This window comes from Rhipicephalus microplus, chromosome 6 (assembly GCF_043290135.1).
Source record: "Rhipicephalus microplus isolate Deutch F79 chromosome 6, USDA_Rmic, whole genome shotgun sequence".
NCBI classification, from domain to species: Eukaryota; Metazoa; Arthropoda; class Arachnida; order Ixodida; family Ixodidae; genus Rhipicephalus; species Rhipicephalus microplus.
Window position 1 is genome coordinate 37,115,382 of NC_134705.1, and position 26,045 is coordinate 37,141,426.

Sequence of the window (26,045 nt, forward strand, 5' to 3'; positions counted from 1 at the left end):
GGGACTGCAGATCGTGCTTAGCTCTCTCCCAACGGTCAGGGCTAGCATATGTTCAAGAAGTCGGTGTTTGAAGTCTTATGCCATACCAACTTGGAAGCTGAAGCAGCTTCCAAGTTGCCCCAATCATAAGCCTTATTTTATTTGCCTGGTTGTTCTGCCATGGCTTGCTCTCGGATCACTAGCTTAAACTGTGCATTTCTTTTTTTTTTGCATACAACTTTGCCTTTGATGTGGCAGGCCTTTTAATATATATTGTGAAAGAGAAGCCACATTTTTTGAAGGGCTGGTAAGAAATAACTCATTGATTTAAATTTTGTTTTTGTGTGCTAAAACTTTGTCATATTATTACAGGGAATCTCACCATGCCTTATCACGAGGACGTCAAGGGTGTAACAGTCCTTTGTGCTCTGTTTTAGGTACTAGAGCTTGAAGTGGTTGACTCTATTGCTGGCTTCGTCCTTCTTTTAGAGATGCATTGTGTCTTCAACGTAAAGTACGATCAGCAGAATGAGAACACATTTGGTCTGGTGGAGCATTTTTGTGCCCTACCTCCACCCAAACCTCTATCATTAGTAATCACGCGAGCCAATTTTGCAATAAAGAGTGTGGGTCAACAAAAAACAGCTAAATAAATACTCTGTATTCTCTGGATTGTCTTTTTTGTTCACGTATACTGCATTGCATAAAACTACTTAGTGAGTTTGCACTTCAGATCACGTTTTCTTCTTTATTTCTCTGTCAGAGTTTTATTGATTGAATAATTTAGTAGTGATATCTACGAGCATGCTTGTCGCTACCTGATCAGAACTTAGGTTAGTGACGTTTACTACCATGTGAGTACTTCACTACGCAAGGAGTCAGCACCTCTAACTAGCTATTTCATACTTTACACTACCAGACGAAATAGTGCATTAAGCTTCTAAGGTAGCAATTTAAACTATCCGTTAGGGTAGCATATTTAACGAGTGAGGTGGGTCTTTTCACTACCCAATGAAGTAGTGCGTTTAACAAACCAGGTATTACTTTTAACCACCGAAGCAGCTAGTACATTTAAGTAGTGAGGTCATATTTTACACTCCCCGACGTAGTAGTGCATTTACCTAACTAGGTAGTGCTTTTAACTACACAAAGTGGTAGCACAGTTAAGTAGCAAGGTCGTACTTTCTACTAATCGACGAAGTAGTGCATTTAAACAATATGTTGTACTTTTAACTACCCAAGGAAGTAGTACACTAAAGTAGTGAGGTCTTATTTTTTTCTACCCCACAAATTAGGGCATTTAACTAAATAGGCAGTACTTTTACCTACCCAAGAAGATGATACATTTAACTAGTGAGGCAGTACTTATAACTACCCAAGAAAATAATGCATTTAACTAGAAAGGTCGTACTTATCACTACCCAACGAGGTAAACTCTTTTGAATAAATAGGAACTATTTATAACTTGCAAGGTCATATTTTTCATTACCTCACGACCTAGTACCTTTAACCAACTAGGTAGTACTTTTAACTACCAAACGACGTTTTGATTTCACCTAGACGGTTAGTATTCGGGATAGTGTTTGTCACGAGTCCAACGAGGGAGTGCCTTCCACTCCCTTTTACTAGCTACGTTTACTAGCTGGTTTGTTCATTCTGTGAGAATTAACGGGCTAGTACTTAGTCGTAATTGAAAATTTTGCTGAAGCTCTTTAAAAAACAAGGACAGCACCTGTCAGCCTCTTTTGTCCATCCGTTTTTTAGTGGGCTTCAATAAAACTATCAATTATGAACGTAATCTAACTGGCCCAACTTGCCATCCTGTTGCTGTATTTAGTGAATATACAAACCTTTTTTGTCAGAGTTTAGCGTAGTGCCACATAACACACCACTGCTTCCGCCTGATCACATGACGCCAGCAATGGAAGAGAAGCCAAACTCATCAGCACAAAATATAGCTCCTTCGATATTCAAGGGGAGGCCCACTAAGCCGACAGCATTGATTGTTTCGTTATGTTTTCCCGAAATGGCGCCATATCCACGTGATTGCTGTGCTGTCGAAGTCTAAGCACGTGAATGTAAAGCAAATAAACGCAGCAGTTTGTAGCTAACGAGCTACAGAGCGCACGACGGTCACAATATTGGTTCCAGGTGGACGACAACCATCGGCGGCAGTGCGGCCTTTAATCAGCTTCCCGCAGTGCGTGGCTGCGAGCCGATAATTGAAATCGTTGCTATGCATTTTTTTAGCGATGTAAATACTAAAGACATGCTTCACTCTGGCTTGTAGAAAAGCAGAGAATGTTTAAAACACATGCGTTACTCCACGTAAAATCAGCACTGCTCTGCCGTAGCTTCAGCCACGCTGAATCGTAATGGTGGCGAGCTAGACGTTGGCGGTAACTCCTTCATTCTGGTGGCTTTAACGCAGTGTAACGCAGCGCCTTCAGACGAAAGACTATCGTTTTTCTACGTCCTTCGCAGTGAAGCATGCAGATAACACGTTATTTTTTTCTATATTGCAATGTAGGCTCTTACAGCGAAGAAAAGTACGCTATCCAACTCGCTTATATTTCTCTTGGTTATCGCTGCTCTTGACTTTTGACTTTTTGCTCTTGAATTTTGCTCTGCACTTGATTTTTTGCGTTTCTCGCCCCTGAGCGTCAATCTAATAATAAAAACCTGAACGATTAAGCCGATCACCTAAAGATTAACAGCATTGAAGATTAATCCTCGCTAAGCGGATTTTCTTAATCCATTCCACTTCCACCTTTATGTTTCATCTCCTTATTGCGGTCTTTCGTTGGACTGTTTGCGTTGGCGGGAATCGTATTCACTGTAGTATATAGCCCCTACAGCATGTGTCATAAAACTCATTAAAACACTTCATTTTGATTTCCACGGAGCAATTAGAAACACTGAAGTTAATAGACAATAGTTCTATAAGAGGCCTTGAGGATTTGACAAAAACAAAGAAGACTGGTAATTCATTTGACCAAAAAAAAACTGCTAACCTTTTATTCAGTTATCTGAGTCTTTTGAAACAAGCTCCCACACAATTTGAAGCTTGTCGTTCTTGATGTACCCTTCTCTTTCCAGTTCATTCAAGCGAAATGATGCGATTTTCCTAAACCATCCTTCGCTACTTTGTTTTTGGGGTCTTCCATAAAAGTCAATATTGTAGCCTGTCTTGGAAAGGTCTTGACGCGTTTTGTTTTCCGAAGGGTGTTTCACAGACAGTCTAATGTTCTTATTCAACGGCCACGTAAGAACATCGTCAATGACTCCCTTGTGCAATTGGAAGTACGTGTGTAATGTTACATGCTCATCTGTCTTTTCGAACCACACTCCTGGTGAGAGGTAATAGCCAGAGATGTACATTTTTTCTCTTTCGCAAAGATGAGAGCCCTCTGAAAGTGCGCTGTCTTTCACTGCTTTGCATCCCTCTATAAAAAACTCGTGTCGTCTAATATCCATTGTGCTTAAAGCCAGTATTTTATCCACACTGATTTCAAACGAGCCGGTTAGCTTTCCGAATTTTTCTTGAAGAATACTTGCCACAGTTTCTGTGCAATTGGTGCAGATTGTCTTAGTAGCGATGTCGAACTTCTTTCGCAGGATTTTGTTTAGAGTGCCGCCCTTACTGGCGAATTCCCTCAATTGCATTTGCACGAAGTCTGCTGTAGCTTTTTCCGTTTTTTCGACAGCTAACTTCATGCTTTCCAAGCCATTTTTCAGCGTTTCATTAGCATTGTTTATCGCTCCCTCAAACTTGTGCAGTTTTTCAGCATGCTCAGTGAGATTTTCGCGGATGACTTCAGTGGAAGATGCAAGGTTATCAAGTGTATTGTTCCGCCTTTGAATTTCTACTGCTGCTTCTTTTATGATGTTCAGGCATTGGTAAACTTCATTAAGACGGATAGCTTGAGCGTTGTTTGCATTCGCCACTTGGTCGAACCTCTCTTTCATTTCATCTGCTCGTGCGTTTATGTTATCATTAAGAGCCTTCATTACAGCACCTTGGCCGTCAATGCTCGTTATCGGACTCCAGGACTCCACAGGTATCACGTGATCTCTGCACTTGCTCTGTATATGCGCGCATATATCACTGCAGAGTACGACTGTTGAGCATTTCGAACAGCTGGTCGAGTGTTTATCACATTCTTTGAAAAAGTGCTTGCTGAGTTGTGATGCAGCAACAACAATTTCGCAGCCTTGATCTTCGTTCCAGCATTTCACCTGAAACAAAAGAAATTATTGGTAAAGATCATGCACAATGAGCTCAACATTGGTAATTGTACATATATAGGATGACGCTGAAATGCGATGTTAAAACTGAAGGAAATTACTTTACGATTAGCTTTGTACACTGACATCTTTGTAGCAATGCCACTCCGTTCAAAAAAAAAACATGGAACTGACAAGCATTCTTTCTATGTGAAACCAGCAGCCCATATATTTGCTTGAGCCCTTGCATGGATTGCATCTCTTGACTGGACTTTTATTATTTGCACAAATGATATTTTAAACATGAAACATATATAGGTCCTGCTTTGACCTTCAAGTGACCTTGAGCGAAAACCCATAATCTATGTTGTCTGTGAATTCAATTGAGACAATCTAGGCGCTAAGGGATATGGTCCGTGTTCGGTGTGAGAGCGAAACGTCACCAGGCACGCAACAAGCGGAATTGTCTCTATTATTGTGGTCGGTGAGCCCTTATGGAGGACGGTGTTATTAAGTCACAAAGAATATTGCTTCTGGGCCCTTCATATTGTCTCTTCACCCCATCGAAGCAGTTGCTACTTTCACGGCGCTTAATTTTTGTTGGCTATTTCCAATAGCAACGTTGACAAGGCAGATAAAGAGCCCTATCACACATTTTACCTGTGGTTCGTTAAATTACAGTGGTTTGACAAATAAACGCTGTGCAGCCGTAGGCCACTGCATTAGCAGTGGTCACGTGGCAGCATTCAGAAGCAGCGGTGCTCTATTCGAGAAATGGTGTCATGATGCGTGCGGTGCACGAGGAAGTCGTCTCCATAGGTCAGAAAAAAAGCGAAGATTTCTTGTGCTCATGTATCAAATACATTTTCACAGATTCACAAAGCTCACTAGGACTCACGTCAACAAATTTTTAAATGCGAAGCATTTCCTAGCCGATTCCGGTGATTTTGAACGTATCCACCCATCCATCAAGCGGCTTAGGCTTTTAGCTCTCCCGGTCATTTCGCTAATGGTATCAATACGAAAGTTGGTATGACCTGAGATGACTTTTTGTCGAGCATACGTGATTTGTCATAACATGAAAAACACGATATAAGTCATGAATGTCTTGATTTACATTTCATGGTCTCGCTACCCTTGCGGTGGTTTCATTCTCATGACATGTTGCAAAAGATGTGTGGTAACACATGAATGCATGGTGAACACAAGCAACACACCCTAACATGAAAATCATGACATGCGTTTATGTAGCAACATGACTACATGCCACACTCATCATGCGCTTGCGCCCATTTCACCAGCTTCACACATACCAGATTTGGTTTTACGGGACGTGAATGGATGTGACTTGTGGAAACATGATAATCGTGTGATGCGAGTAGTGTAACAACATGAATAAAAGCCACACTCATGATGCGCTCGGGGCCGTTTCGATAGTTTCACATGCACCGAATTCAGTATTACTTGACGCGAACGGGCAACATAGGTAAATGACACAAACAACATAACCATGACTTGCGTGTCATGTAACAACACGGTTACATGCCACACTCACCATGTGCTCGCGGCTCTTACGCTGGCTTCACATATGCCAAATTCGGTATGACGTCACGTGAACGGATGACAAAGGCTTATGACTGGTGTAAATATAGTAACCTTGAGACATGTGTCATGTAAGAACATGACTACATCCCACACTCAAGGCGCCAACAAACGTCGTCGTGAAATGGACCGCGTGCGCACCGGCATTCGTTTCGTCGCTTCACGTCGGCGATGCCACGCCAGGCGCTGATCTGCATGCATAAGCTCGCCGCCGCGCGCCAAGCTGCGTTGCTTCGACGCATGCGCGTTTCAGCGTACCCGGCATTCCTCCATCACGAAGACAGGTAGACGCAGTGCAGCCTGGATAGTGGGTGCGAAATGCAGCTTGTTGCATTTCGCGCAAGTAGCCGCCGGGCCGTGCTGATGGACGCTGGTCGCGCCGGTCACGCCTGGCGTCACAGTTCGAGTATAGACCATCGCGTTTCTCACAATCATACCCAGAGGGAAATCTGACGCTAGTGAGCTGCTGGATACAAGGGAATGACAGGATACGTGAGCACCGAACTGGTCTCGATTTTGTATACTTCCAAAACGCGTCTGGCTTCACGTAAGCATGATTGATTTTACACTAAAAGAACGCGTAATAAGCTATTTATTTTATGCACAAAAACGCGTTGTATGTAACACTAGAACCTCTTACGTTGATATACATTTTTATGAAGTGTAAGAAGTTACCAACCGCCACTAAACTTGGTAGGCAGAAGACAATGTGAGCGTTTTATTCCGCCATGTTTATGTCGTCTGTTTCTTTCCTTCGCCGTTTGGTTGTGCCGTCAAGATGAGTGGACTTTTATTTTAGAATATATTACACTGGAATGTGATCCGCTCCTAAACGTTTTTTAGAAGCTTTATTTACGCAGTCGTTATTCGCTTTTGAGCCGAAGCTCTGCTCAACAGTAGCCAACACAAGCCTCGCAGACACATATACCCTTATTCCCAGCGCTCCAACGTCCCCCTTTAAGAAATTCGCATTGACGGTAGCGCCACACTTCACTCTAGGTATTTGGAAGAAACCTTGGTATAGACAAATTCCACCTGACGTATGTCACGAAAATGCGGTGGCGCTATCGTCGCGCATTTGGTTTCGCTTCGTAGGCAAAATATGCTCTGCCCACCGCAGTTCCTGCTCGGTTTTCAATGGTGCATGTAGTGTTCTCAGTCAAGCAAGGATAAAAAAAAAAGATATGCCGCCAAGCTGCGTCGCGGTTGGATGTGCTGGAAGGCATAATAAAGGCAAAATAAGTTTTTATTGGTTTTTACTTGACGATGAGCATCGCAATAAATAGGGAGCTTTAGCTCGTGTGCTCAGTTGCTTACGTTATCGTGTTACCGCATACCGGTTTGCGTTTACCGTCTTACTAGAACGGATATCTTTCAACGATTTAGCTCACCAGACATAACCGTTTACGTACGTATGTACACGCGTTTACCTTTACGTTTTTGCAAACAATAAATGGTGATGCTAACTCCATATAAACTGTATTTTACTTACATAGGACTGAATCACCATTGTGGCAAAATCACGAGACGTTCTTTATCACGCATAGTATCCTCGTATGCGCAGAAGGGCGAAAGGTATAAGGCTATTGTAACGATGGTGTCGACATCTTGTGGCCCTTCGCGAAACCACAATCATGAACACAATCGCTAACGAGTAATGTTTTTGAGGTGAAAGTAATTAAAAAGGTAACTCGTTTGTAATAGCGATGCTGCGCGCTTCTTGCATCAGACGTAAAATGCGCGATGTTTTTACAATAACAGTTTTGTGATTATCTGGTACGGCATAATTTATCTCCGCCTCGTTACGTTGTGCTGATTTTAAAATGTTATATCAACTTCCCTCATTTGTGCTCCGCATATCATCAATTCCCACTATACCCGTTATCTGGGAATTTTTTAACCAAACTCATTTGGATTCAATTTCACAATAACATTATTCAGTCACGCTCATTCACATCAATGGGTGGATCCGAGTCGGCATTAGTCTGAGTGACTCGACTTATGAACATGCTAGCGCATATTTAGCTTTTCTACCATGGTGTCAGCGAAATTTAACCAGAATATAAGGCATAATCAGCGCTCTCTCGGGAACATTTCCAGCTGTTATCTTTAGGTACGGCTTCTAAGTAAATGCAATCCAGTGAGACGTTTTCAGTGGAAGAGATGACGCACACGTTTTTTTTTTAACTTTTGGTGAGAGATCCGGGGGAGGGTGCAAGGAAAGCACCTTGTTCACCAGTAACTGACAACTCTAATTATCAAATAGAGCGTTTGAGAACTGGGGAACCAAGACACTGGGTCCCCAAGCTGAGTTGCGTAGGTTGCTTTTGCGTTCGCAGAATCGGAAAAGTGAAAACTGGGTCAAACGCAGGTGGCATTGTGTCAAACGCAAGGAGCGCCACCCGTGGCCAAATTAAAGATTATGCGAGACGCGGGCCACATGGCTCCGTGGCTTCGTCTCACATGAGACCTAAGATGCCTGGAAGCCTCACGCCAGTTTTCAAATTTTGGGCCTCGTGTCAGTACGAACGCAAGACGCCTAGACCGGCTTGTGTTCTGTGCATGCGCCTTGGCGCGTTACAAGATTCTTGGGATTCCAAGCTCTATGGAGCCCCATTTCACAAACATTCTATTAAGCTGACATGTGAGCGCTAGTGCATCAAAGGATGCGTGCCTAGATGTGACTGCACGCTAGCCGAGATAAGGCTGGTAGTAATGCTCAAGTTGAGCAATTAACACTATAGGCAGGCACAGAACTAAGCAGCTCACTCAGACTAACTCAAAAAGCGTATATCTTGCTTAGTGCTGTCTCGGACTCACGCTCACCACAGTTTTTCTGAAGTGTACTCACTTTTACTCAGACTGACTAAAATTTATTGCAGCCGGGTTCACTTGGACTCAAACTTGCCAAATCATTACTCAATAGGAGTAACTCGGACAGTGCTGCGCAGTTGCCACTCCCGAATTGGAAAGATTCCGGAATAATTCCTTCTTTTTGTGACCCCGGAATGGAATGAGGAAAACGCTTGGAGGAATGGAAGGAGAATGAAATCAAGCACATTTTGCTTTGAATGGATTGGGAATGGCATTTTTTCTTTTGCCAAAATATAGCACATTTTCGTCTACGTGCTGTTCTTCCGACTTCAAACGCTAGTAAATCAGAGCCTGGAATTTACCAATAAAACGGCATTTTTAAAATGGCTTCGCTGATTACAAGCACAAAACATTAAAAAGCAATCATATTATACTGCAAGTTCCTTACATTGACTGTGCTCCTCTGAAGTTTCTCACTTTCTCGCATAACCACAGTCGAGCGAATTTGAGGCAGCAGCATGCCCTCCCCCCCCCCCCCCCCTGTTTTTTGGCTATTCTTTTTTTGCTTTCAATAGCACCCAACCCCCAGTATCAGCGGTCCACTGTCTTCACACCTTCCATGTCTTTGAGCTAGCTTTTTTCACCGTCAGCCGACTCGGACGCATGTGCTCTCTCTAAGTGATTGTAGGAACAAATAGAAGGGAAAGGCGCTACCCGTAACTGTCTTCTTAAGAGGTCACCACAACTGCTGGGCACGAGTATGGGTTAAAAGGGATAAGAGGTATGAGAAGAGAAAGACAGGAAAAGAAAAAAAAAGGAATTTGGGCACATATGATACACCTTCCCCACCGCTAACCCAAACCACCGCAACACACAACTGTCTGGAAAAGCGCTCAAGATAGAGAAAAGAAGGTCCGCCGAGTTAGAAGAGCTACATATAACGGACCGCATGGAGCATGTTAGATGTTATGAGCGCGGAAAAAACGCCTTTGTAAATTATGATGTGTAATAAAAGGTCACTATAACAATTTTTGAACAAAAACGAGATTTTGGTATCATGACACGTAATTTCGTGCGGCGACCTCAGAACTCAAGTAGCAGATTTGCATAAACCAAAGCAAATAACTTTATTTTGCCGAAAACCAGCAACAGTAGCCGTGGCGGCTATAGCGAGTCTCGCCACCGTTGTGATTGGTCGAAGCTCCATGACGTCACACTCTGGAAGGCGAGGTCAGCTGGGTGCGCTTTCCAGCAGTCAATGCCCTGTTTATCTGTCGAAATCGGTTAGTTGCTGTAAGTATGGTGAACTGTGAAAGTCGGACAGATTTCGCTGTATGTATGTACAGTATGGTCCACTCTTGGAGGAAACATGGCAACGCGTGGCTCGCGGCCCACGTGGCGCAAACTGGTGGCGAGATTTGTAAGCGCAGCGCTTGCGCATAGACGCAAAAGAATGGGGCTCGACGTCTTTCGTCTGCTACTTCCCGCCCTGGCGCTTTTCGTGTGCTGGATACCACGTTCACTTTTCCGCAGTGCTATTCTTGTCCCCGCCACTCTCCCTGCCCCTTTCTGGGTAATAGGCGTGCAGAAAAAAAATGTCCTTTGATTGTTGTTGTGCTTTCTCGGCAGCTGTGTAGCGATTCCATCCACGGCCACAGCAGCCCAATTCAGATTACAGGTGCCATGAAAAAAAAAAAGCCATGTGCCTATAATATTTACGAAAACGTTATGAAAAAGCGTGTTTGAAAATACTTCAATGTATTCCCCCACGACGTGACAGAAAAGTATGTCATTATTGTGGATTGCATTACCCAGCTAATTTTTAACTCTCGTTACATTTTGTTTTCTTCGTTGAACACGCCAAAAGCACCTTATTTGAAATATGCAATAGCGCTTACTTTTCTGAAAATAATTACGTTTCACCAATAAGCGCGCTGAAAACGGTGTACATAAAAAACACGGAGTTACAAAGAATTTCTTTTCCTATAACTTTTGTGGCAGACAGGTCGAGTGAAGTCAGATCTGTAGTCTCAAAACACTTCAGTAATGCAAAGGTAATGAAACACATCTGTGTCCTGTGAAACACAAAATAACATGCAGATTTGTGTAAGCAAAATAGGACAACGCGTGACAGAACCAGGCACTGAAAAATTTACATTCGTAATGCTCATGATTACGCTGGTAATGAAAAAGCGGCCATTGTGCGATGGCAGTGACAGCATGCTGACTGTACTCTTTTGTGTACAGCTCGACTATTCGAAGCCTTTAGTCCTGAGGTATTCTAGCCATGCCTCTTCTAAGAACTAGCTTCGCCGAAAATACGATCGGCGAATAAATACGCCTCCAGCTATGGAATTCTGTGAAAGTGATAACAAAACCTATCACTCGCGAAGCCTGGTGTTTATGCCCACCAAAATATAATCGTAAGATTTCCAAACGCAAATTAAACCAACCAGTCACTTTTGATAACAGACATGGAAATCGGTGGTCGATGAAGCGAGCACGGCAATCTTGTCGCTAGCACGCACCGAGCAAGGGGCGGGGAAGTAGCAGATGACGAGGGCGAGTACCGCCCTTGCGATTCTGCGCGCATGCTACGCATTTATAAATCTCGCCGTCAGTTGGCGCCCCGCGGATCACCGGCCACGCGCTCGCGTGTCCCCCCTAACAGTGGACCGTACTGTACGCAGTCGTTCTTTATGAAAGGGACAATGCGAGCGCGTGGCCTGCGATCTTCGGTGGCTGCCTACAGCACCATCAACCGACAAGTGAAGAGAGCACGCTTGCTTTTGGCGTAATCTATGACTACAGTGTACTAGAAGGGGCAGTGAAGCGGGCGGCAGCTTCCGCGTGACTCCGGCGGCGTCGCCAGCAGCGACGGCGCCGCGATCGACCAATCTTGAAGAGGAGCACGCGAAACGTAGCATCCACTGCGACGCTCGCGTGTGCTTGACGCGCGCTGTAGCTGTGCTTCAGATGTTTGCACGTAAGCACTTAGCTTATTTAGTCTGTATTATCTGTTAAGGATCAGAAACTACAAGACAGATTGGTTTTCCCACAGATGCAAACGCATTTTGGGAAAGTACTGGTGGCTTGAATAGAGCCACGCTCTCAGAAACACAGACACTTTCCATCGCAGTTGAGCCCCATTAGAACATTTTTGAACCATTTTAACAATCAGGATCGAGTTTGTTTAGCCCACAGAATTTGAAAGCGCAGACGAATCTCTGATAGAGAGCGAGTAGATTCGGATCTTGGGTGATCGTAATAGGGATGCCGTGTGAGAGGAGCATAAACGTAGCTAGTCGCCACAACTATGAAACGTGCTCATTCTCTTGCAACCCCTGTCAACCGCATAGTATGCAAGGCCTGAAAAAAATTTCTTTAAATGATCGCGAAAATGAACGTCACGCAGAATCAGCTGTACTCGTTGCTGAAACAGCTATAATAAAACATTCGTGCACGAATTTGAACAGCCATATACGCCCACAGCAACAATTTATTTTGAAAAGGACATTGCAATTTACCAATAGAAATCGTGCCCCAAACGCAAGTCAAGCAAGCTGAAAAAGAGGACTAGCACACCACTGATGCAGAAAGCCAATTGGGAACTTCTTTAAACCGGCAGAGCAGCCGATTGTATTTATAGTGACCATACACGCTGCGGCGAGCAGTTAAACGAGCTAGAGCATTTCACAAAATGGACACAAGGTCATGGTCTCTGTAATCTGTGATTTAATAGTGACAATACATCACAGAATTTGAGAACACACACATGAGGCAGTAGGGCGCAGGGCATTGATATATGAAATTGTTTTTCACACTAATGCAATGAGAACATTACCCTGTAATGGGTAGAGAAACAACTGAACTGCTATACAATAGGGAAGCCGCTTGCTTTGATTCAGCAAATCCTCACAGCTGGCAAGGTAAATCTCAGAAAATAATTAACAGCAGGCGAGGCAGGCAAAAGCATAATGCATGTTAAGAGAGTTGTCATGCACCTAGTTTAGCCTGCTTAGTTTGAGGTGCTTGGCTGAATTACGTTTCCTAAGCAGATTTGACTTATTCTCGCCTTTCACAAAAAAAGTGCAGTCGCATAGTAACGTAAAACCCAACAATGCGTGCTGTTAGGTTCTTGGCGTGAATTTCGCAGCCAACCTGCAATTGGGAACCATGATGAATCATGTGCAACACATCCATAACACTCTCACTATGAAGTTTGCGTCCACTGAAGCAGTTTGTAGACACATCTTGAAGACGTGAGATCAACTTCAGCAGTTCAAGTGAGGGGTAATGCAGGCCACCCAGGTCGATGTGCTTGATGAATTATGCTGCAGGCACGCGACGCCCATCTTGTGCTGAAAGCAGAAGGCAGTCGGTACAAGCAGGGCAGCTGCTTGGCAAGACGCACCTCTTGGCAACGTAGCCGGCAATGTGACATATCAGCCTCGAGTCGCTTCTTCTGACATTGTATGGATGTTCTGCAGAATTTTCTGACGTTGACTCGTTGGCAGGAGCTTGCTCGTTCAAGTACAAATTCACTGTGTCCATTAGTTTCTTCTTGCCTGTCAATTCATTGTCTTCAATGCTGAGCAGGGAGCTGATTGTATCTGCAGTTGAATTTCCACCCGTTACGCTACGGGCAAGGTTATAAAACGACAGGCAGTTCACTGTGAGGAGATACTGCTGCGAGGTCGGGTGTGTATTGCAGCCTGAAGACATCCTTACAATTCCAAAAAAGTTCTCAACTTTGTCTTGGCTGAGTCGAGATGTCATCAGGTACGTGTATCCCACTTTCTTGTGTAGGTAGTCGAGGAGCTCACGAGTGCTGGTAAGGGTTACTCTTAGCCCTTCTGCTGTGGATTGGCTGAGGAACTGCTTTTTGTCTGTGTGGTCCTCCCACTTGTTTAGGAACTCAAGCATTTCCTTTATGACTCCTACACTAGGAGAGTTTGGCTGGACGGCTTCTGCAGTATATCTGCCAGTCATAACAGCGATCAGAGCTTTCATCCTTTTAAAAAAACTTTCCGTGGCATCGATGTTCCCAACTCTGCAGATGTGTACGATAAATGAAAAAGGCCCAAAGTGGACCGTCTCCAAATATGCGAAAAGCATAACTTGCCCTCATTTTCTTGAAATTATTGGGCATTAAGTGAGCGGCAGTAATACTTGGCATCGCTTTCAGGGTGACAGAATCACTGTCAAGTTCGAACGCTTCTTTAACAAACTGCAGTGAAACTTGTCCCTCAGGTGTGTTAAATGTGGTGTTCAAAAGTTGATTGCGCACATTCTTTACAAGGTGCGGGAAATGAGAGAAAAAGTGAATAAAGCGGTTGCTGTCAACAGGATGCACAGCCTTGCAGACAACTACCTTTGAAGAAGCATGTATATTGAATTTTCTCCACATCGCCCTAGTTAAGTTTTCCTTCTCGTTCGTTGATCTCCTTGATATGGATTAAAATCCTGTCAAGGAGATGATCGGTGTCGATGAAGCAGGAGGCAGGTTGGAGCTAATGAAAACTTGAAGGTATATTACAGCGAAATATTTACAGTCATATGTACATCTTGCCGAAGCACACTCATGATAACACAGACATCAACAGCGTCTTACTCTTCTACTTAACTTTTCTTAAGCTAGAGCCTAGAACACTGTTACTACATACAACGTACTTAGTCTCACTGTTCGACCACCAAGTGGTTACGGCCCAGACAAAAGTTGCATCGTACGGAGTCGTACTGATCTATCAGTTAAGCGATTGCAGCCTCGACTGAAGAGAAACGAATTGCATCCAGTCTTAAGTATCTTGCGGTAACAAAGAAAAAGGGGAGGTGGCCACTGCTGGTCCGCCTCAACATTCTTTCTTCCAATCTGTTTCCACTCAGATTAAGTCATTCCTACTGGGCTGACCTTATTCTCGACAGCAGCGCTTCTACAGTTTAAACAGGCGTTTTGGTACTCTTTCCCATCATGTCTCTCTCTCTCCACCTCCCACGCGCTCAGGAATTCTCTCGCTCGGGAGATATCGGTATTGTAGACCTGGTACATTCATGCCCTTTCCCACACCCAGCGAGCCGAGACGAACCCCCATAGACGAAAATTGAATGATCGCGCGCGGAACGTTACTGCCCCCGCAGGTAGCAATCGGCCTTTGACTTTCTCCGCTTTCCTTGTGTTCGGGTCGTGCATCGCTGCGACTTTGAGCCGATCGCCAGGGCAGAGCGTGTCACCTACTCCCACTGAGCTCGCGCCCGGCAGCGGAGGCAGGACGGGGTCGCTTAATCTCATTGTGCGTTTGCCCCCGGCAGCGGCGACTTGTCTCTAAACCACAAACATTCCAAGCCGGTTGGCAGAGCGGGTTCGTTTCACATTTAGTGTTTGTCCCCGGCAGCGGAGGAGACGGACGTAGTTTGCATTCCAGAGGATAAGTGGTGTACAGTTACACGGGCATACCGAGAGAGAGTCGAGAAAGAAGCTTTGTATAACGTAGCTTCCCGCGCTGTCGTCCCATGCTCAAAGGAAGCAATTTGCGACCTTGCCGAGAGAGATCCGAGAAAGAAGCTTTGAATAACATAGCCTCTGGTGATGTCCCATCCGCACGGTCAACTTATGAGCGGCAAAACATAACACGTCTCCCCTAAAGAGTATACTGGGCTGTCTTACGCTCAGTGATACGAGAAAGCACTGCCGCGATTAAGTCACTGGATTTTCTAACCACACAACTGTTGTACACAAGCATCAAACACAATTGCAAGTCAACACTACAGAAGAATACACTAAACGAAAACAAATACATGCTAAACAATCAAGTACAGCATTGCTGCTTCAAGCAGTGAGATCACTAGTGTCTGTTTCTTGAATTGTCAATCACACAGTCCACAATATACAGCAGCACGTGGGCAGGAACATTCACGTCCCCCCCCCCCCAGTTGGCATGGCACTGTTATTCTGATGGCTTCCATGAACTATTCTGAAGCCTAGATAACGCATCCGCATTACCGTTACATACTCCCTTCCGATGTTGTACCGACACATGATATCGCTGTAAAGCCAGTGCCCATCTTGTTAATTTCGCCCCGTGCTGAGTCGAAGTTGTAAGGTACGACTGCGGATTGTGGTCGGAAACGACGTTTACTATGGCACCGAAAAGCCAGTAGTCAAACTTCTTTAAGGCCCATATCATTGCGAACGCTTCCCTCTCGATTGTCGACCAACGCATCTGGGTCGGTGAGAAGCGGTGGCTTGCAAAGGCAATAGGCTTCTCTTCTCCCTCGGCTGACATTTGTGCCAAACATGCTCCCGCCGCCGTAGCTGATGCGTCTGTGAAAAGCCAGTAGGGCTGAGATGGCTCAGGGGTGTTTAGCGCCACGGCCTCGCACAAAGATCGTTTGAGAGTCTCAAATGCCGCCTGAGCTTCCTCCAGCCAGGGTATCTTATTAGGTACCGCTTTCTTTGTTAACAGCGTGAGCGGTTACGTCACCTCTGCATATCCTCGGACGTACTTTCTATAGTAGCCGCAAAGTCCTAACAGGCTGCGTAGTTCCTTCTTGGTGCGCGGTGGTACCAAGTTCTTAACTGCTGCTATCTTTTCTGGGTCTGGTGCGTGTGTCCCTGAACTGAAAATATGCCCCAGGTAATGTATGTGGGATTGCGCAATCTGACACATCTCCGGGCTGGCTTTCAGTCCCGCCTTCTCTAAGACCTTAAGAATAATGTCTAGATGCCTTAAGTGGTCCTCCCAAGTGCTAGAAAAAATAGCAATATCATCTAGGTATGCCGTGGCATACACTTGATGTTGCGACAAGAGTTTGTTCACCATTCTTTGAAAGGTTGCCGCGGAATTTTTCAGCCCAAAGGGCATCACTTTCCATGCGTACTGACCTTCATGCGTTACAAATGCGGTGAATTTCTGACTCTTTTCTTCCATCGGTACCTGCCAGTACCCGCGCCTAAGGTCCACTACCGTAACGAACTGCGCTCTGCCTACTCGGAAAATCCATTCCTGAGGATTCATTATAGGAACGCATCCGCTTTGGTGGCGGCATTTAGCGCTCTGTAGTCCACACACATGCGGATAGTCCCATCTTTTTTTCAGACGCATACTACCGGGTGTGAAAACTCACTTTCCGTGGGGTAGATCAACTTTCAAGTCAGAAGTTCGTCAACTTGCCGGCTGACTTCTTTCTTTAATAGTTCCGGCACCCGATACGGAAACGCCTTTTTTGGCTGGTGACCCGGTTCTATTTCTATCTTATGTTCATCTACCTTTGCTATACCCGGAGTGCCTTCAAAAAGTGTGCGATGTCTTTGGAACACCGCCTGTATTTCCGGCTGCGCGTCAGCATCAAGGTGAGCAACCTTCTCGCTCGTTACCACTAGCTCTTCCCGCTTCACAGTGGCCGGCCGTGGGGCATATTCCACCTCCCCGAAATCATGTTCCTCATCGAAGACGACCCCAATATGACTGACTCTTGCATAGTAAGGTCGAATGTTGTTGGCGTGGACACTTTTCACCTTTCCCTCAGATGTTTCAACGAGGTAAGAATGTTCGCGCTCACGTCCAACCACTGTGAATGGGCCTAGCCATTTAGGTGACATTTTACCACTCCGATCATTGTCGAAAACTACACCTTGGTCGCCACAGTTAAAAGCTTTCAGCCTGCTGCTGCGATTATAAGCACTGGCGTAACTCTCCTGATGAGTTGCACTAGTTAGATCAGCTATATTAGCGGCCGTCTCGAGCTGCTCCTTGAGTTGCTGTAAATACTTTGCGGGGTTTTCTCTCAATGTTACGGGCACCGGCATTTCTCCCGTCCAAGTCTTCTGCAGTATTAGAAGCGGTCCCGTGGGATTCCTTCCATACAATAGACGAAACGGAGCTACTCCGGTTACCTCATGGGGGACTTCCCGATAAAGTCATAAAACCATTGGGATCAATTTGTCCCAATTCTTGGAGTCTCTTTGAATGACATGATACATGTTTTTGAGTACTCGGTTCCACCTTTCTACAATTCCATTACTCTCTCGGTGTTCTGGGGTTGAAAATCTTGGCATGCAACCTAATTTCTCCAGCATCGTTTGCGTGAGCTGCGATTTGAAATTAGTGCCCTGATCGGAGCAGATCACCTCCGGAACGCCTGTGTGACTGAATATTTCAATCAGTGCATCACAAGTCGCCTTAGCTGTCAAAGAGCGCAGTGGGATCACCTCTGGCCACCTCGAGCAAAGATCCACTAAGCACAGCGCGTACTTATGCCCTCTCGCTGACGGTGTGTCTAGGGGTCCGATCACATCTACATTGACAATTTGGAAAGGGTGCTTGGGTCTAGAGAGCGGAGTTATAGGCACTTTATCCGTGCGACGCTTGTCTGAACGAATTTGACATTCATGGCACGAACGACAATGCTCTAATATCTCCTTCGCCATACGCGGCCAAAAAAATTATACCTAATGCGAGCTCTTGTTTTCTTGACCCTAGGTGCCCCCCGCATAGTGACTCGTGTGCTAAATGCATCACCTCAGTGCGCTTATCTTTGGGGACAACTAGCTGACTCACTCGAGTGCCTGCTATTGAGTCGCAGTGGTATAATAGTCCGTCTGAAATGAACATGCCGGATTTCCCACTACGTGCATCTTCTCAACATTTTTTTAGCGTAGTGTCGCCCAATTGCACATTGCGGAAATCTACTCTTTGGCCTAATGACGCCTCCCTTTCTTCACCAGTTTGCGCCTCTTCCCCGGAATCATCTTTCTACTCCAAGGTAAGATTGCAGGCAACTACCTTTTGTTTCTCTACTGCTTGTTCCGCCTCGTGAGCAGGCTCGGCCGGCGCTCGACAGGATTCCAGAGGGCTGCTGGCCTTCAACAAAAGTTTCCAATCGTCCTTGGTCAACAAACAATCTGTGCCCTCGACGAGCTCATCAGTTAACGCGCAGAGTAGGTCGACGTTCTGAGGCTCCGTAACCTCTCGCGGGCTATTTAATTTGACCGGTAACGTAGCTAGCCTTGCCTCGATAGTTTTACTGAAAGCGGACACCAATCTTACCGTGCCAGACGGCTCTACAACACTTCGCGGAAGCAGACTCTCCCGGATGACAGTTATCTCACTCCCCGTATCCAAAATCGCATCTGCGGATATGCCTGCACATGATACAGGAATTAACTGCAGTTTATCTGTGCCTTCACCCTCGTGTTTAAAAGACTTCACCTTTTCGCTAAGTACTCCAGTAGGTATTTCAGTATCCGTCACGTGGGATAACGTTACCTTTTGAACCTTCCGCTTTGGCTCGGTAGCCTTCTTGGGGTTGTTCTCCTTATCACTAGCCTTCGGGCACTCTTTAGCGAAATGGCCTGAGCCGTGACATAAGTGGCATTTCAGAGCCCCTTTCTCAACTCGTGTCGGCGGCTTCTGCCCCATTTCTACAGTTGGTTGCTTTGAAGCACGCCCTTTCCCTTTCGCTTGTTCGAAAGTTTGGAGCACTTTCGCGATCTCAGTTGGCCTAAGCCATCCCTCGCCTTCCCTTAATCTCACATACTCAAGACCCTCCGTACTAAGGCCCGATTTTATGCGGTCAGCAACCATGAGTTCTGCCATCACTTCTACCGTGTCGGCTTCTCTCACTTGGAGGTAGTATGAGAAATAAGTTTTCACGCGGGACGCGAACTGCGCCCACGTCTCTTCCTTACGATTTACTGCTCTTTCGAACCTCTGCAGGTACTCTGCCGGAGAAAGCTTCAGCTCCGTCAGCACTGCTGCTTTAACTGACTCATAATCTGCACTCTCTTCAGGGTTGAGGTTACGCAGTAGGTAACGGACTCGCTCAGTTAGCGCTGGCATAACCAAATGCACGCGGCTCTCGTGCGGTACCTGGTAAGTAGCAAAAAGTTTTTCTACTTCCTCAAACCATAAAGAGACATCCGCGTCACTCAGCAGGCGGAACCCTTTTAGCACTTTTGCACATTGCTGAACAGAATCGAAACCCCGGCGCCTCTGATCACCCGTCTCCGACCCAGAGTTGGACAACGTGCCATTGAGACGTTCCACGTTCATTCTAGCCTGCAATAGCTTTTCGTGCTGAATCTGAAGATTGAGCTTTTGAATTTCAAGCTCGAGCGTTCTCGCTTCGCTTGATTTCGGCAAAACCTGAGATGTCTGCTGCATTGATTCTTGCCTCTGAGTAGGCACTGTCGCCTCATTTGACTGATCAGAATTTCGAATACCATTGTAGCGGAAGCTGCTCAGCACCACCGCATTCTTTTCTATCCCGTCTGCAGCCGGCAGTCGACAGCGCGCCTACTCGCGGTGCCAGCGCCTCCTCCTCCGTGTTCGGGGAACAACGTGTTGTCGGGGCTGGCTCCGGGGATTAGCACCGGCGGCATGCTACGTCTGCTCGCTCGGGGGCCCCCTTTTCCTCTTTCTTGTAGAAGAACGCGGGGGTGCCTCCTTCTCTCCCTCGTCGAGGGGAGCTCTCGTCACTCGCACGGAGTGGAAAAACAGTCTTGCCCTGCAACTCCGAACCAGCTTCACGTCTCCTTTTTCGCTGCCTCCGGCAGCCAACATTCCCGGCCGCTACAAAATTGGTGCCCCGAACGCTTCAACGAACACGCCGCGATGAGCTCCGACGACAACGCTGCTGCCTCCACGCCTGCGGTCATCGCCACAGACCTGAAGCTACCAAATGTTTGGCCGAAAAATCCAAGAGTTTGGTTCAGCCAAGTGGAGGCCCCTTTTCAGCTCCGGCACATCACCTCGCAGTCGACAAAATACCTTCACGTCGTCGCAGCCCTGCCCCCCAAAATTGCCGACTCTATCGACGACATTTTGGTTTCACCCCCGCGCAAGAAGAATATGACACCCTCAAAAAGACGGTGCTGGACCGCCTCGAGGCGCCTGAAGAAAGCAGACTGCAGCAGCTCTTGTGTCGCGAAGAGCTGGGCGACCAACGACCTTCCCAACTGCTGCACCGTATGCGGCAACTACTCGGTGTGCACGCGCGTCAGGACGGCCAGCTCCCACTTTTTCGTGAACTTTTCCTGCAACGGCTCCCCCAGTCGATGCGCGTGGTTCTCGCGGGTTCAAATGAGACGTCCCTAGATCAACTAGCGCAACTTGCCGATCGCATCACGGAATACTCAGCTCCAACCTTTGCGCCCATAGCTGCTGCAAGAACACATGAGCAACCAGATCGACTGTCGCGCCTTGAGGAGAAACTGCAACACCTTACCGAGACCATGCAGAAACTTGTGCTATCTGGCGCTCCCCAACAGGACGAGCAACGACGCAACCGATCCCCTTCAAGACACCCAAGCTCTTCCCAGAGAAGCCATGCACGAGATACACAGGACGGAGTTTGCTGGTACCACCGTCGTTTCGGCACGGGTGCTAGTTGCTGCACTCAACCTTGCTCGTTTCCGGGAAACGATCCGGCCAGTCGTTAACGGCGGCTTACGACATCGGCCCTCCACCCAGCCGCCTGTTTTTCGTAGTCGACCGCGTAAGCAACTCGCGCCTGCTAGTCGACACGGGAGCCGAAATCTCTATTGTCCCGGCAACCCCCGAGGATCGCCGACGTAGCAAGAACACATCGTCACTGCAGGCAGTGAACAACACTGCCATCGCTACGTACGGCTTCCGCTCGCTGACAATAGACGTCGGACTCAGGCGCCTGTTTCGCTGGGTCTTCGTGGTGGCGGATGTTAATTTCGCCATACTCGAAGCAGATTTTCTCAGCCACTTCAACCTGGATAGAGCGTACGTGACCGTTGCCTCAAGGATAACAACACATCCCTCAAAGTACGTGGTTTGGAGTCAAACATCTGCTCATCTGGCATCTGCGCCTTGCAGCCAGTATCAGCCTACCACCACGTCTTGGCCGAATTCCCCTCGCTCACCAAGCCCCGCAACACGGAACAGCCGGTGAAACATAACGTGACTCACCACATCGTCACCACCGGGCCGCCAGTCACCGCCCGGCCACGACGGCTGTCCAGCAAAAGGCTTCAAGCTGCACGCAGGGTGTTCGAGCATAAGCTGCAGCTGGGAATTGTTCGCCCTTCGTCTAGCAACCATTCATCGCCGCTACACATGGTGCCTAAGGACGACGATTGGCGCCCGTGTGGTGATTACAGAGCCTTGAACGCATCGACAACGCCGGACCGGTATCCTCTGCCACACATTCACGATTTCAGCGCGCGGCTGGCAGGTACGAAAATATACAGCAACATCGACCTTGTAGCGGCATACCACCAAATCCCCGTCGAACCGCAGGACATACCAAAAACAGCCATAACAACTCCGTTCGGCCTGTTTGAGTTTGTCCGCATGCCCTACGGCTTGAAAAATGCCGCACAGACCTTTCAAAGGTTCATGGATGAGGTCACCCGGGGTCTTCCTTTCATCTTTGTCTACCTGGATGACATTTTGGTGGCCAGCAGAACGCCTGCGGAGCACGAAGAGCACCTTCGCCAGCTCTTTCAGCGTCTGGATGAGCACGGTCTGGTGTTGAAACCTCAAAAGTGCGTGTTTGGAGTAGAGGCGCTCAACTTCGTCGGCCACCACATCACTGCTGAAGGCATTATGCCATTGGAATCGAGGGTGGAATCCGTCAAGAAGTTTCCAGCTCCAACAACTTTTCGCAAGCTTAGGGAGTTCCTCGGGCTCTTAAACTTCCACCGGCGCTTCATTCCGTCTTGTGCTCGAGTGCTCCAGCCATTGACCGACCTGCTGCGCCGAGACGACCAAAAGGCACCAGAATTTTGTTGGTCTGACGAACACCAGAACGCTTTCCAGAAAGCTAAGGACGAGCTAGCCGCGGCTACCCTCCTCATTCATCCACGGCCTGAAGCTCCGACACGCCTCATGGTGGACGCTTCCTCCACATCGGTCGGAGCAGTGCTGCAGCAACAGGAGGGCGCCCAGTGGAAGCCACTGGGCTTCTTTCGAAACGTCTGAAGCCTGCAGAAGCACGGTGCAGCACTTTTGGAAGGGAGATGCTCGCAATCTATTGTTCCATTAAGCATTTCCGCTACTTTCTCGAAGGCCGTGAGTTCTACATCTTGACAGACCACAAGCCCCTCACCTACGTATTCAAAAACAACAGTTCCTCCTACTCAGAACGAGAGATCCGTCAGCTCTCATTCATCTCCGAGTTTTCTACAGACATCCGCCACGTTCCCGGGGTCGAAAACGAAGCAGCTGACGCCTTGTCTCGCGTCAACGCTTCCGGCACAGAAGTCCTGGACTTCGAAGCTATGGCCGCAGCTCAGCGGGACGACCCCGAGTTGACAAGACTGAAGGGAGGGGGATCTTCACTCGTGCTCTCGGAGGTTGCTCTTCCCTACGTCAAGAGCACGATAACCTGCGATACCTCCCAGGCAGCACCACGACCTTTCGTCCCACTGAACTTTCGCCGAGTGGTATTCAACACTTTCCACTCCATCAGCCACCCAGGTGTCCGCGCCACCCAGCGGCTGATAACGCAACGCTTCGTTTGGCCCGGAGTCAACGCGGACGTGCGACGATGGGCTCGGACATGTGAAACGTGTCAGCAAGTGAAAGTGACTCGCCACAATCGGGCTGCACTACAGGAATTTCGGACTCCTGAGTCGCGGTTTGACCACGTTCACCTCGACCTCGTGCGACCACTACCGCCCTGCCAAGGATTTAGGTACCTGCTCACATGCATCGACAGGTACAGCCGGTGGCCCGAAGCTATACCAATTGCGGACATATCAGCTGAGACCGTCGCGCAGGCCTTCATTCAAACATGGGTGTCCCGCTTTGGCTGCCCCGCCCGCATAACAACTGACCGGGGACAGCAATTCCAGAGCAACCTCTTTTCCGCACTTTAAACACTCCTCGGCACGAAGCTGCAGCATACTACCGCCTACCACCCCGCCAGCAACGGAATGGTTGAGCGCTTCCACCGGCAACTCAAAGCCGCACTGGCAGCGAAACTCGACCGCCAGCACTGGGTGGAGAAGCTCCCGCTCGTTCTTCTTGGCCTACGCTCAACGGTGAAGGAAGAACTCGGCTTCAGCGCAGCGGAAATGGTCTACGGCTCAACAGTGCGCCTCCCGGGAGAATTCTTCTCCGACCAGACACCTTCCGCCCCAACAGCCTCCGATCACATCGAGAAGCTGCGCGCATGGCTCGCGCAACTCAGGCCAACAGCACCTCGCATCGCCCGCAACAGGAAAGTTTTCACTTTTCCTGACATGGACTCTGCTACGCATGTGTTCGTGCGACACGACGCAACGAAGCTGCCCCTTACTCCGCCGTACGATGGCCCATTCAAAGTTTTGGGACGTACTAACAAAACCATCGCAATCGACGTGCGGGGGAAACGAGAAGTCGTCGCCGTTGACCGCGCCAAGCCTGCTCATATTGAGGTTTCCATTCAAGCAGCCTCTCACGTACGATTTCAGTGCTAACCATTGGACTGTGACCTTTCACTATTCAGCCCGTAACTGCTGTCCTTCCTTAAAAGCTCCGCAATCTAGGGGAGGAGCCTTTGTAGCGGAAGCTGCTCAGCACCACCGCATTCTTTTCTATCCCGTCTGCAGCCGGCCGTCGACAGCGCGCCTACTCGCGGCGCCAGCGCCTCCTCCTCCGCGTTCGGGGAACAACGTGTTGTCGGGGCCGGCTCCGGGGATTAGCACCGGCGGCATGCTACATCTGCTCGCTCGGGGGGGGGCCCCCTTTTCCTCTTTCTTGTAGAAGAACGCGGGGGTGCCTCCTTCTCTCCCTCGTCGAGGGGAGCTCTCGTCACTCGCACGGAGTGGAAAAACAGTCTTGCCCTGCAACTCCAAACCAGCTTCACGTCTCCTTTCTCGCTGCCTCCGGCAGCCGACATTCCCGGCCGCTACACCATCATTGGATGGTTCTCGACTCCGATTCACATCTGCCACACTCGTACCCTCATCTTCATTAGACTCCATTGCTTTAGCACCTCCGCGTGTTCTCACCATGTGCTCTACACATAAACTGCTATGCCAACTAGAGAAGCACGCAAGAAATCCTGCTCACCCTTTGCTGTATGCACTGTCGTTCCCGGATCTCCTCCATGGTGCCGGAGTTGGCTGCTGTGGGAGCGTCTCGACTTGCCGCTGGTGGCTGTTGGATGCCTTGCCCCTCGGTCCTCTCAGCGCTGGTCCAGTGTATGGTGCTGCAGAGCTCGCCGATCCCTGTCGACTGCGCCAGTTAAGTTTTCCTTCTCGTTCGTTGACCTCCTTGATATGGATTGAAGTCCCGTTAAGGAGATGATCGGCGTCGATGAAGCAGGAGGCAGGTTGGAGGTAATGAAGACTTGAAGGTATATTACAGCGAAATATTTACAGTCATATGTACATCTTGCCGAAGCACACTCATGATAACACAGACATCAACAGCGTCTTACTCTTCTACTTAACTTTTCTTAAGTTAGAGCCTAGAACACTGTTACTACATACAACGTACTTAGTCTCACTGTTCGACCACCAAGTGGTTACGGCCCAGACAAAAGTTGCATCGTACGGAATCGTACTGATCTATCAGTTAAGTGATTGCAGCCTCGACTGAAGAGAAACGGATTCCATCCAGTCTTAAGTATCTTGCGGTAACAAAGAAAAAGGGGAGGTGGCCACTGCTGGTCCGCCTCAACATTCTTTCATCCAATCTGTTTCCACTCAGATTAAGTCACTCCCTACTGGGCCGACCTTATTCTCGACAGCAGTGCTTCTACAGTTTAAACAGGCGTTTTGGTACTCTTTCTCATCATGTCTCTCTCTCTCCACCTCCCACGCGTTCAGGAATTCTCTCGCTCGGGAGATATCGGTATTGTAGACCTGGTACATTCATGCCCTTTCCCACACCCAGCGAGCCGAGACCAACCTCCAAAGCCGGAAATTGAATGATCGCGCGCGGAACGTTATTGCCCATGCAGGTAGCAATCGGCCTTTGACTTCCTCCGCTTTCCTTGTGTTCGGGTCGTGCATCGCTGCGACTTTGAGCCGATCGCCAGGGCAGAGCGTGTCGCCTACTCCCACTGAGCTCGCGCCCGGCAGCGGAGGCAGGACGGGGTCGCTTAATCCCATTGTGCGTTTGCCTCCGGCAGCAGCGACTTGTCTCTAAACCACAAACATTCCAAGCCGGTTGGCAGAGCGCGTTCGTTTCACATTGTGTGTTTCTCCCCTGCAGTGGAGGAGATGGACGTAGTTTGCATTCCAGAGGATAAGTGGTGTACAGTTACAAGGGCATACCGAGAGAGAGTCGAGAAAGAAGCTTTGTATAACGTAGCTTCCCGCGCTGTCGTCCCATGCTCAAAGGAAGCAATTTGCGACCTTGCCGAGAGAGAACCGAGAAAGAAGCTTTGAATAACGTAGCTTCTGGTGCTGTCCCATCCGCACGATCAACTTATGAGCGGCAAAGCATAACAGCCCTGTT

At 47.9% G+C, this 26,045-nt stretch overlaps 2 protein-coding genes across 2 annotated transcripts in view; both read right to left on the reverse strand.

Annotated features, from left to right (window-relative positions):
- Positions 1-2,965: 2,965 nt before the first annotated feature.
- LOC119186848 (uncharacterized) overlaps positions 2,966-26,045 on the reverse strand; it is a 529,539-nt gene continuing 506,459 nt past the window's right edge. The window contains exon 2 of the mRNA XM_037435222.2: positions 2,966-4,218. Within this exon, the coding sequence (XP_037291119.2) occupies positions 3,001-4,218 (1,218 nt within the window). The 3' untranslated portion in view covers positions 2,966-3,000. The remainder of the gene's footprint in view (positions 4,219-26,045) is intronic.
- On the reverse strand, positions 18,375-19,784 carry LOC142765121 (uncharacterized). The gene has a single exon (XM_075865693.1). The coding sequence runs from the start codon at positions 19,782-19,784 to the stop codon at positions 18,375-18,377; it is 1,410 nt and encodes a 469-aa protein (XP_075721808.1).

Bases quoted from the DNA above. Each gene is read 5' to 3' on its own strand.
- LOC142765121 (XM_075865693.1), bottom strand. From the start codon at position 19,784: ATGCAGCAGACATCTCAGGTTTTGCCGAAATCAAGCGAAGCGAGAACG.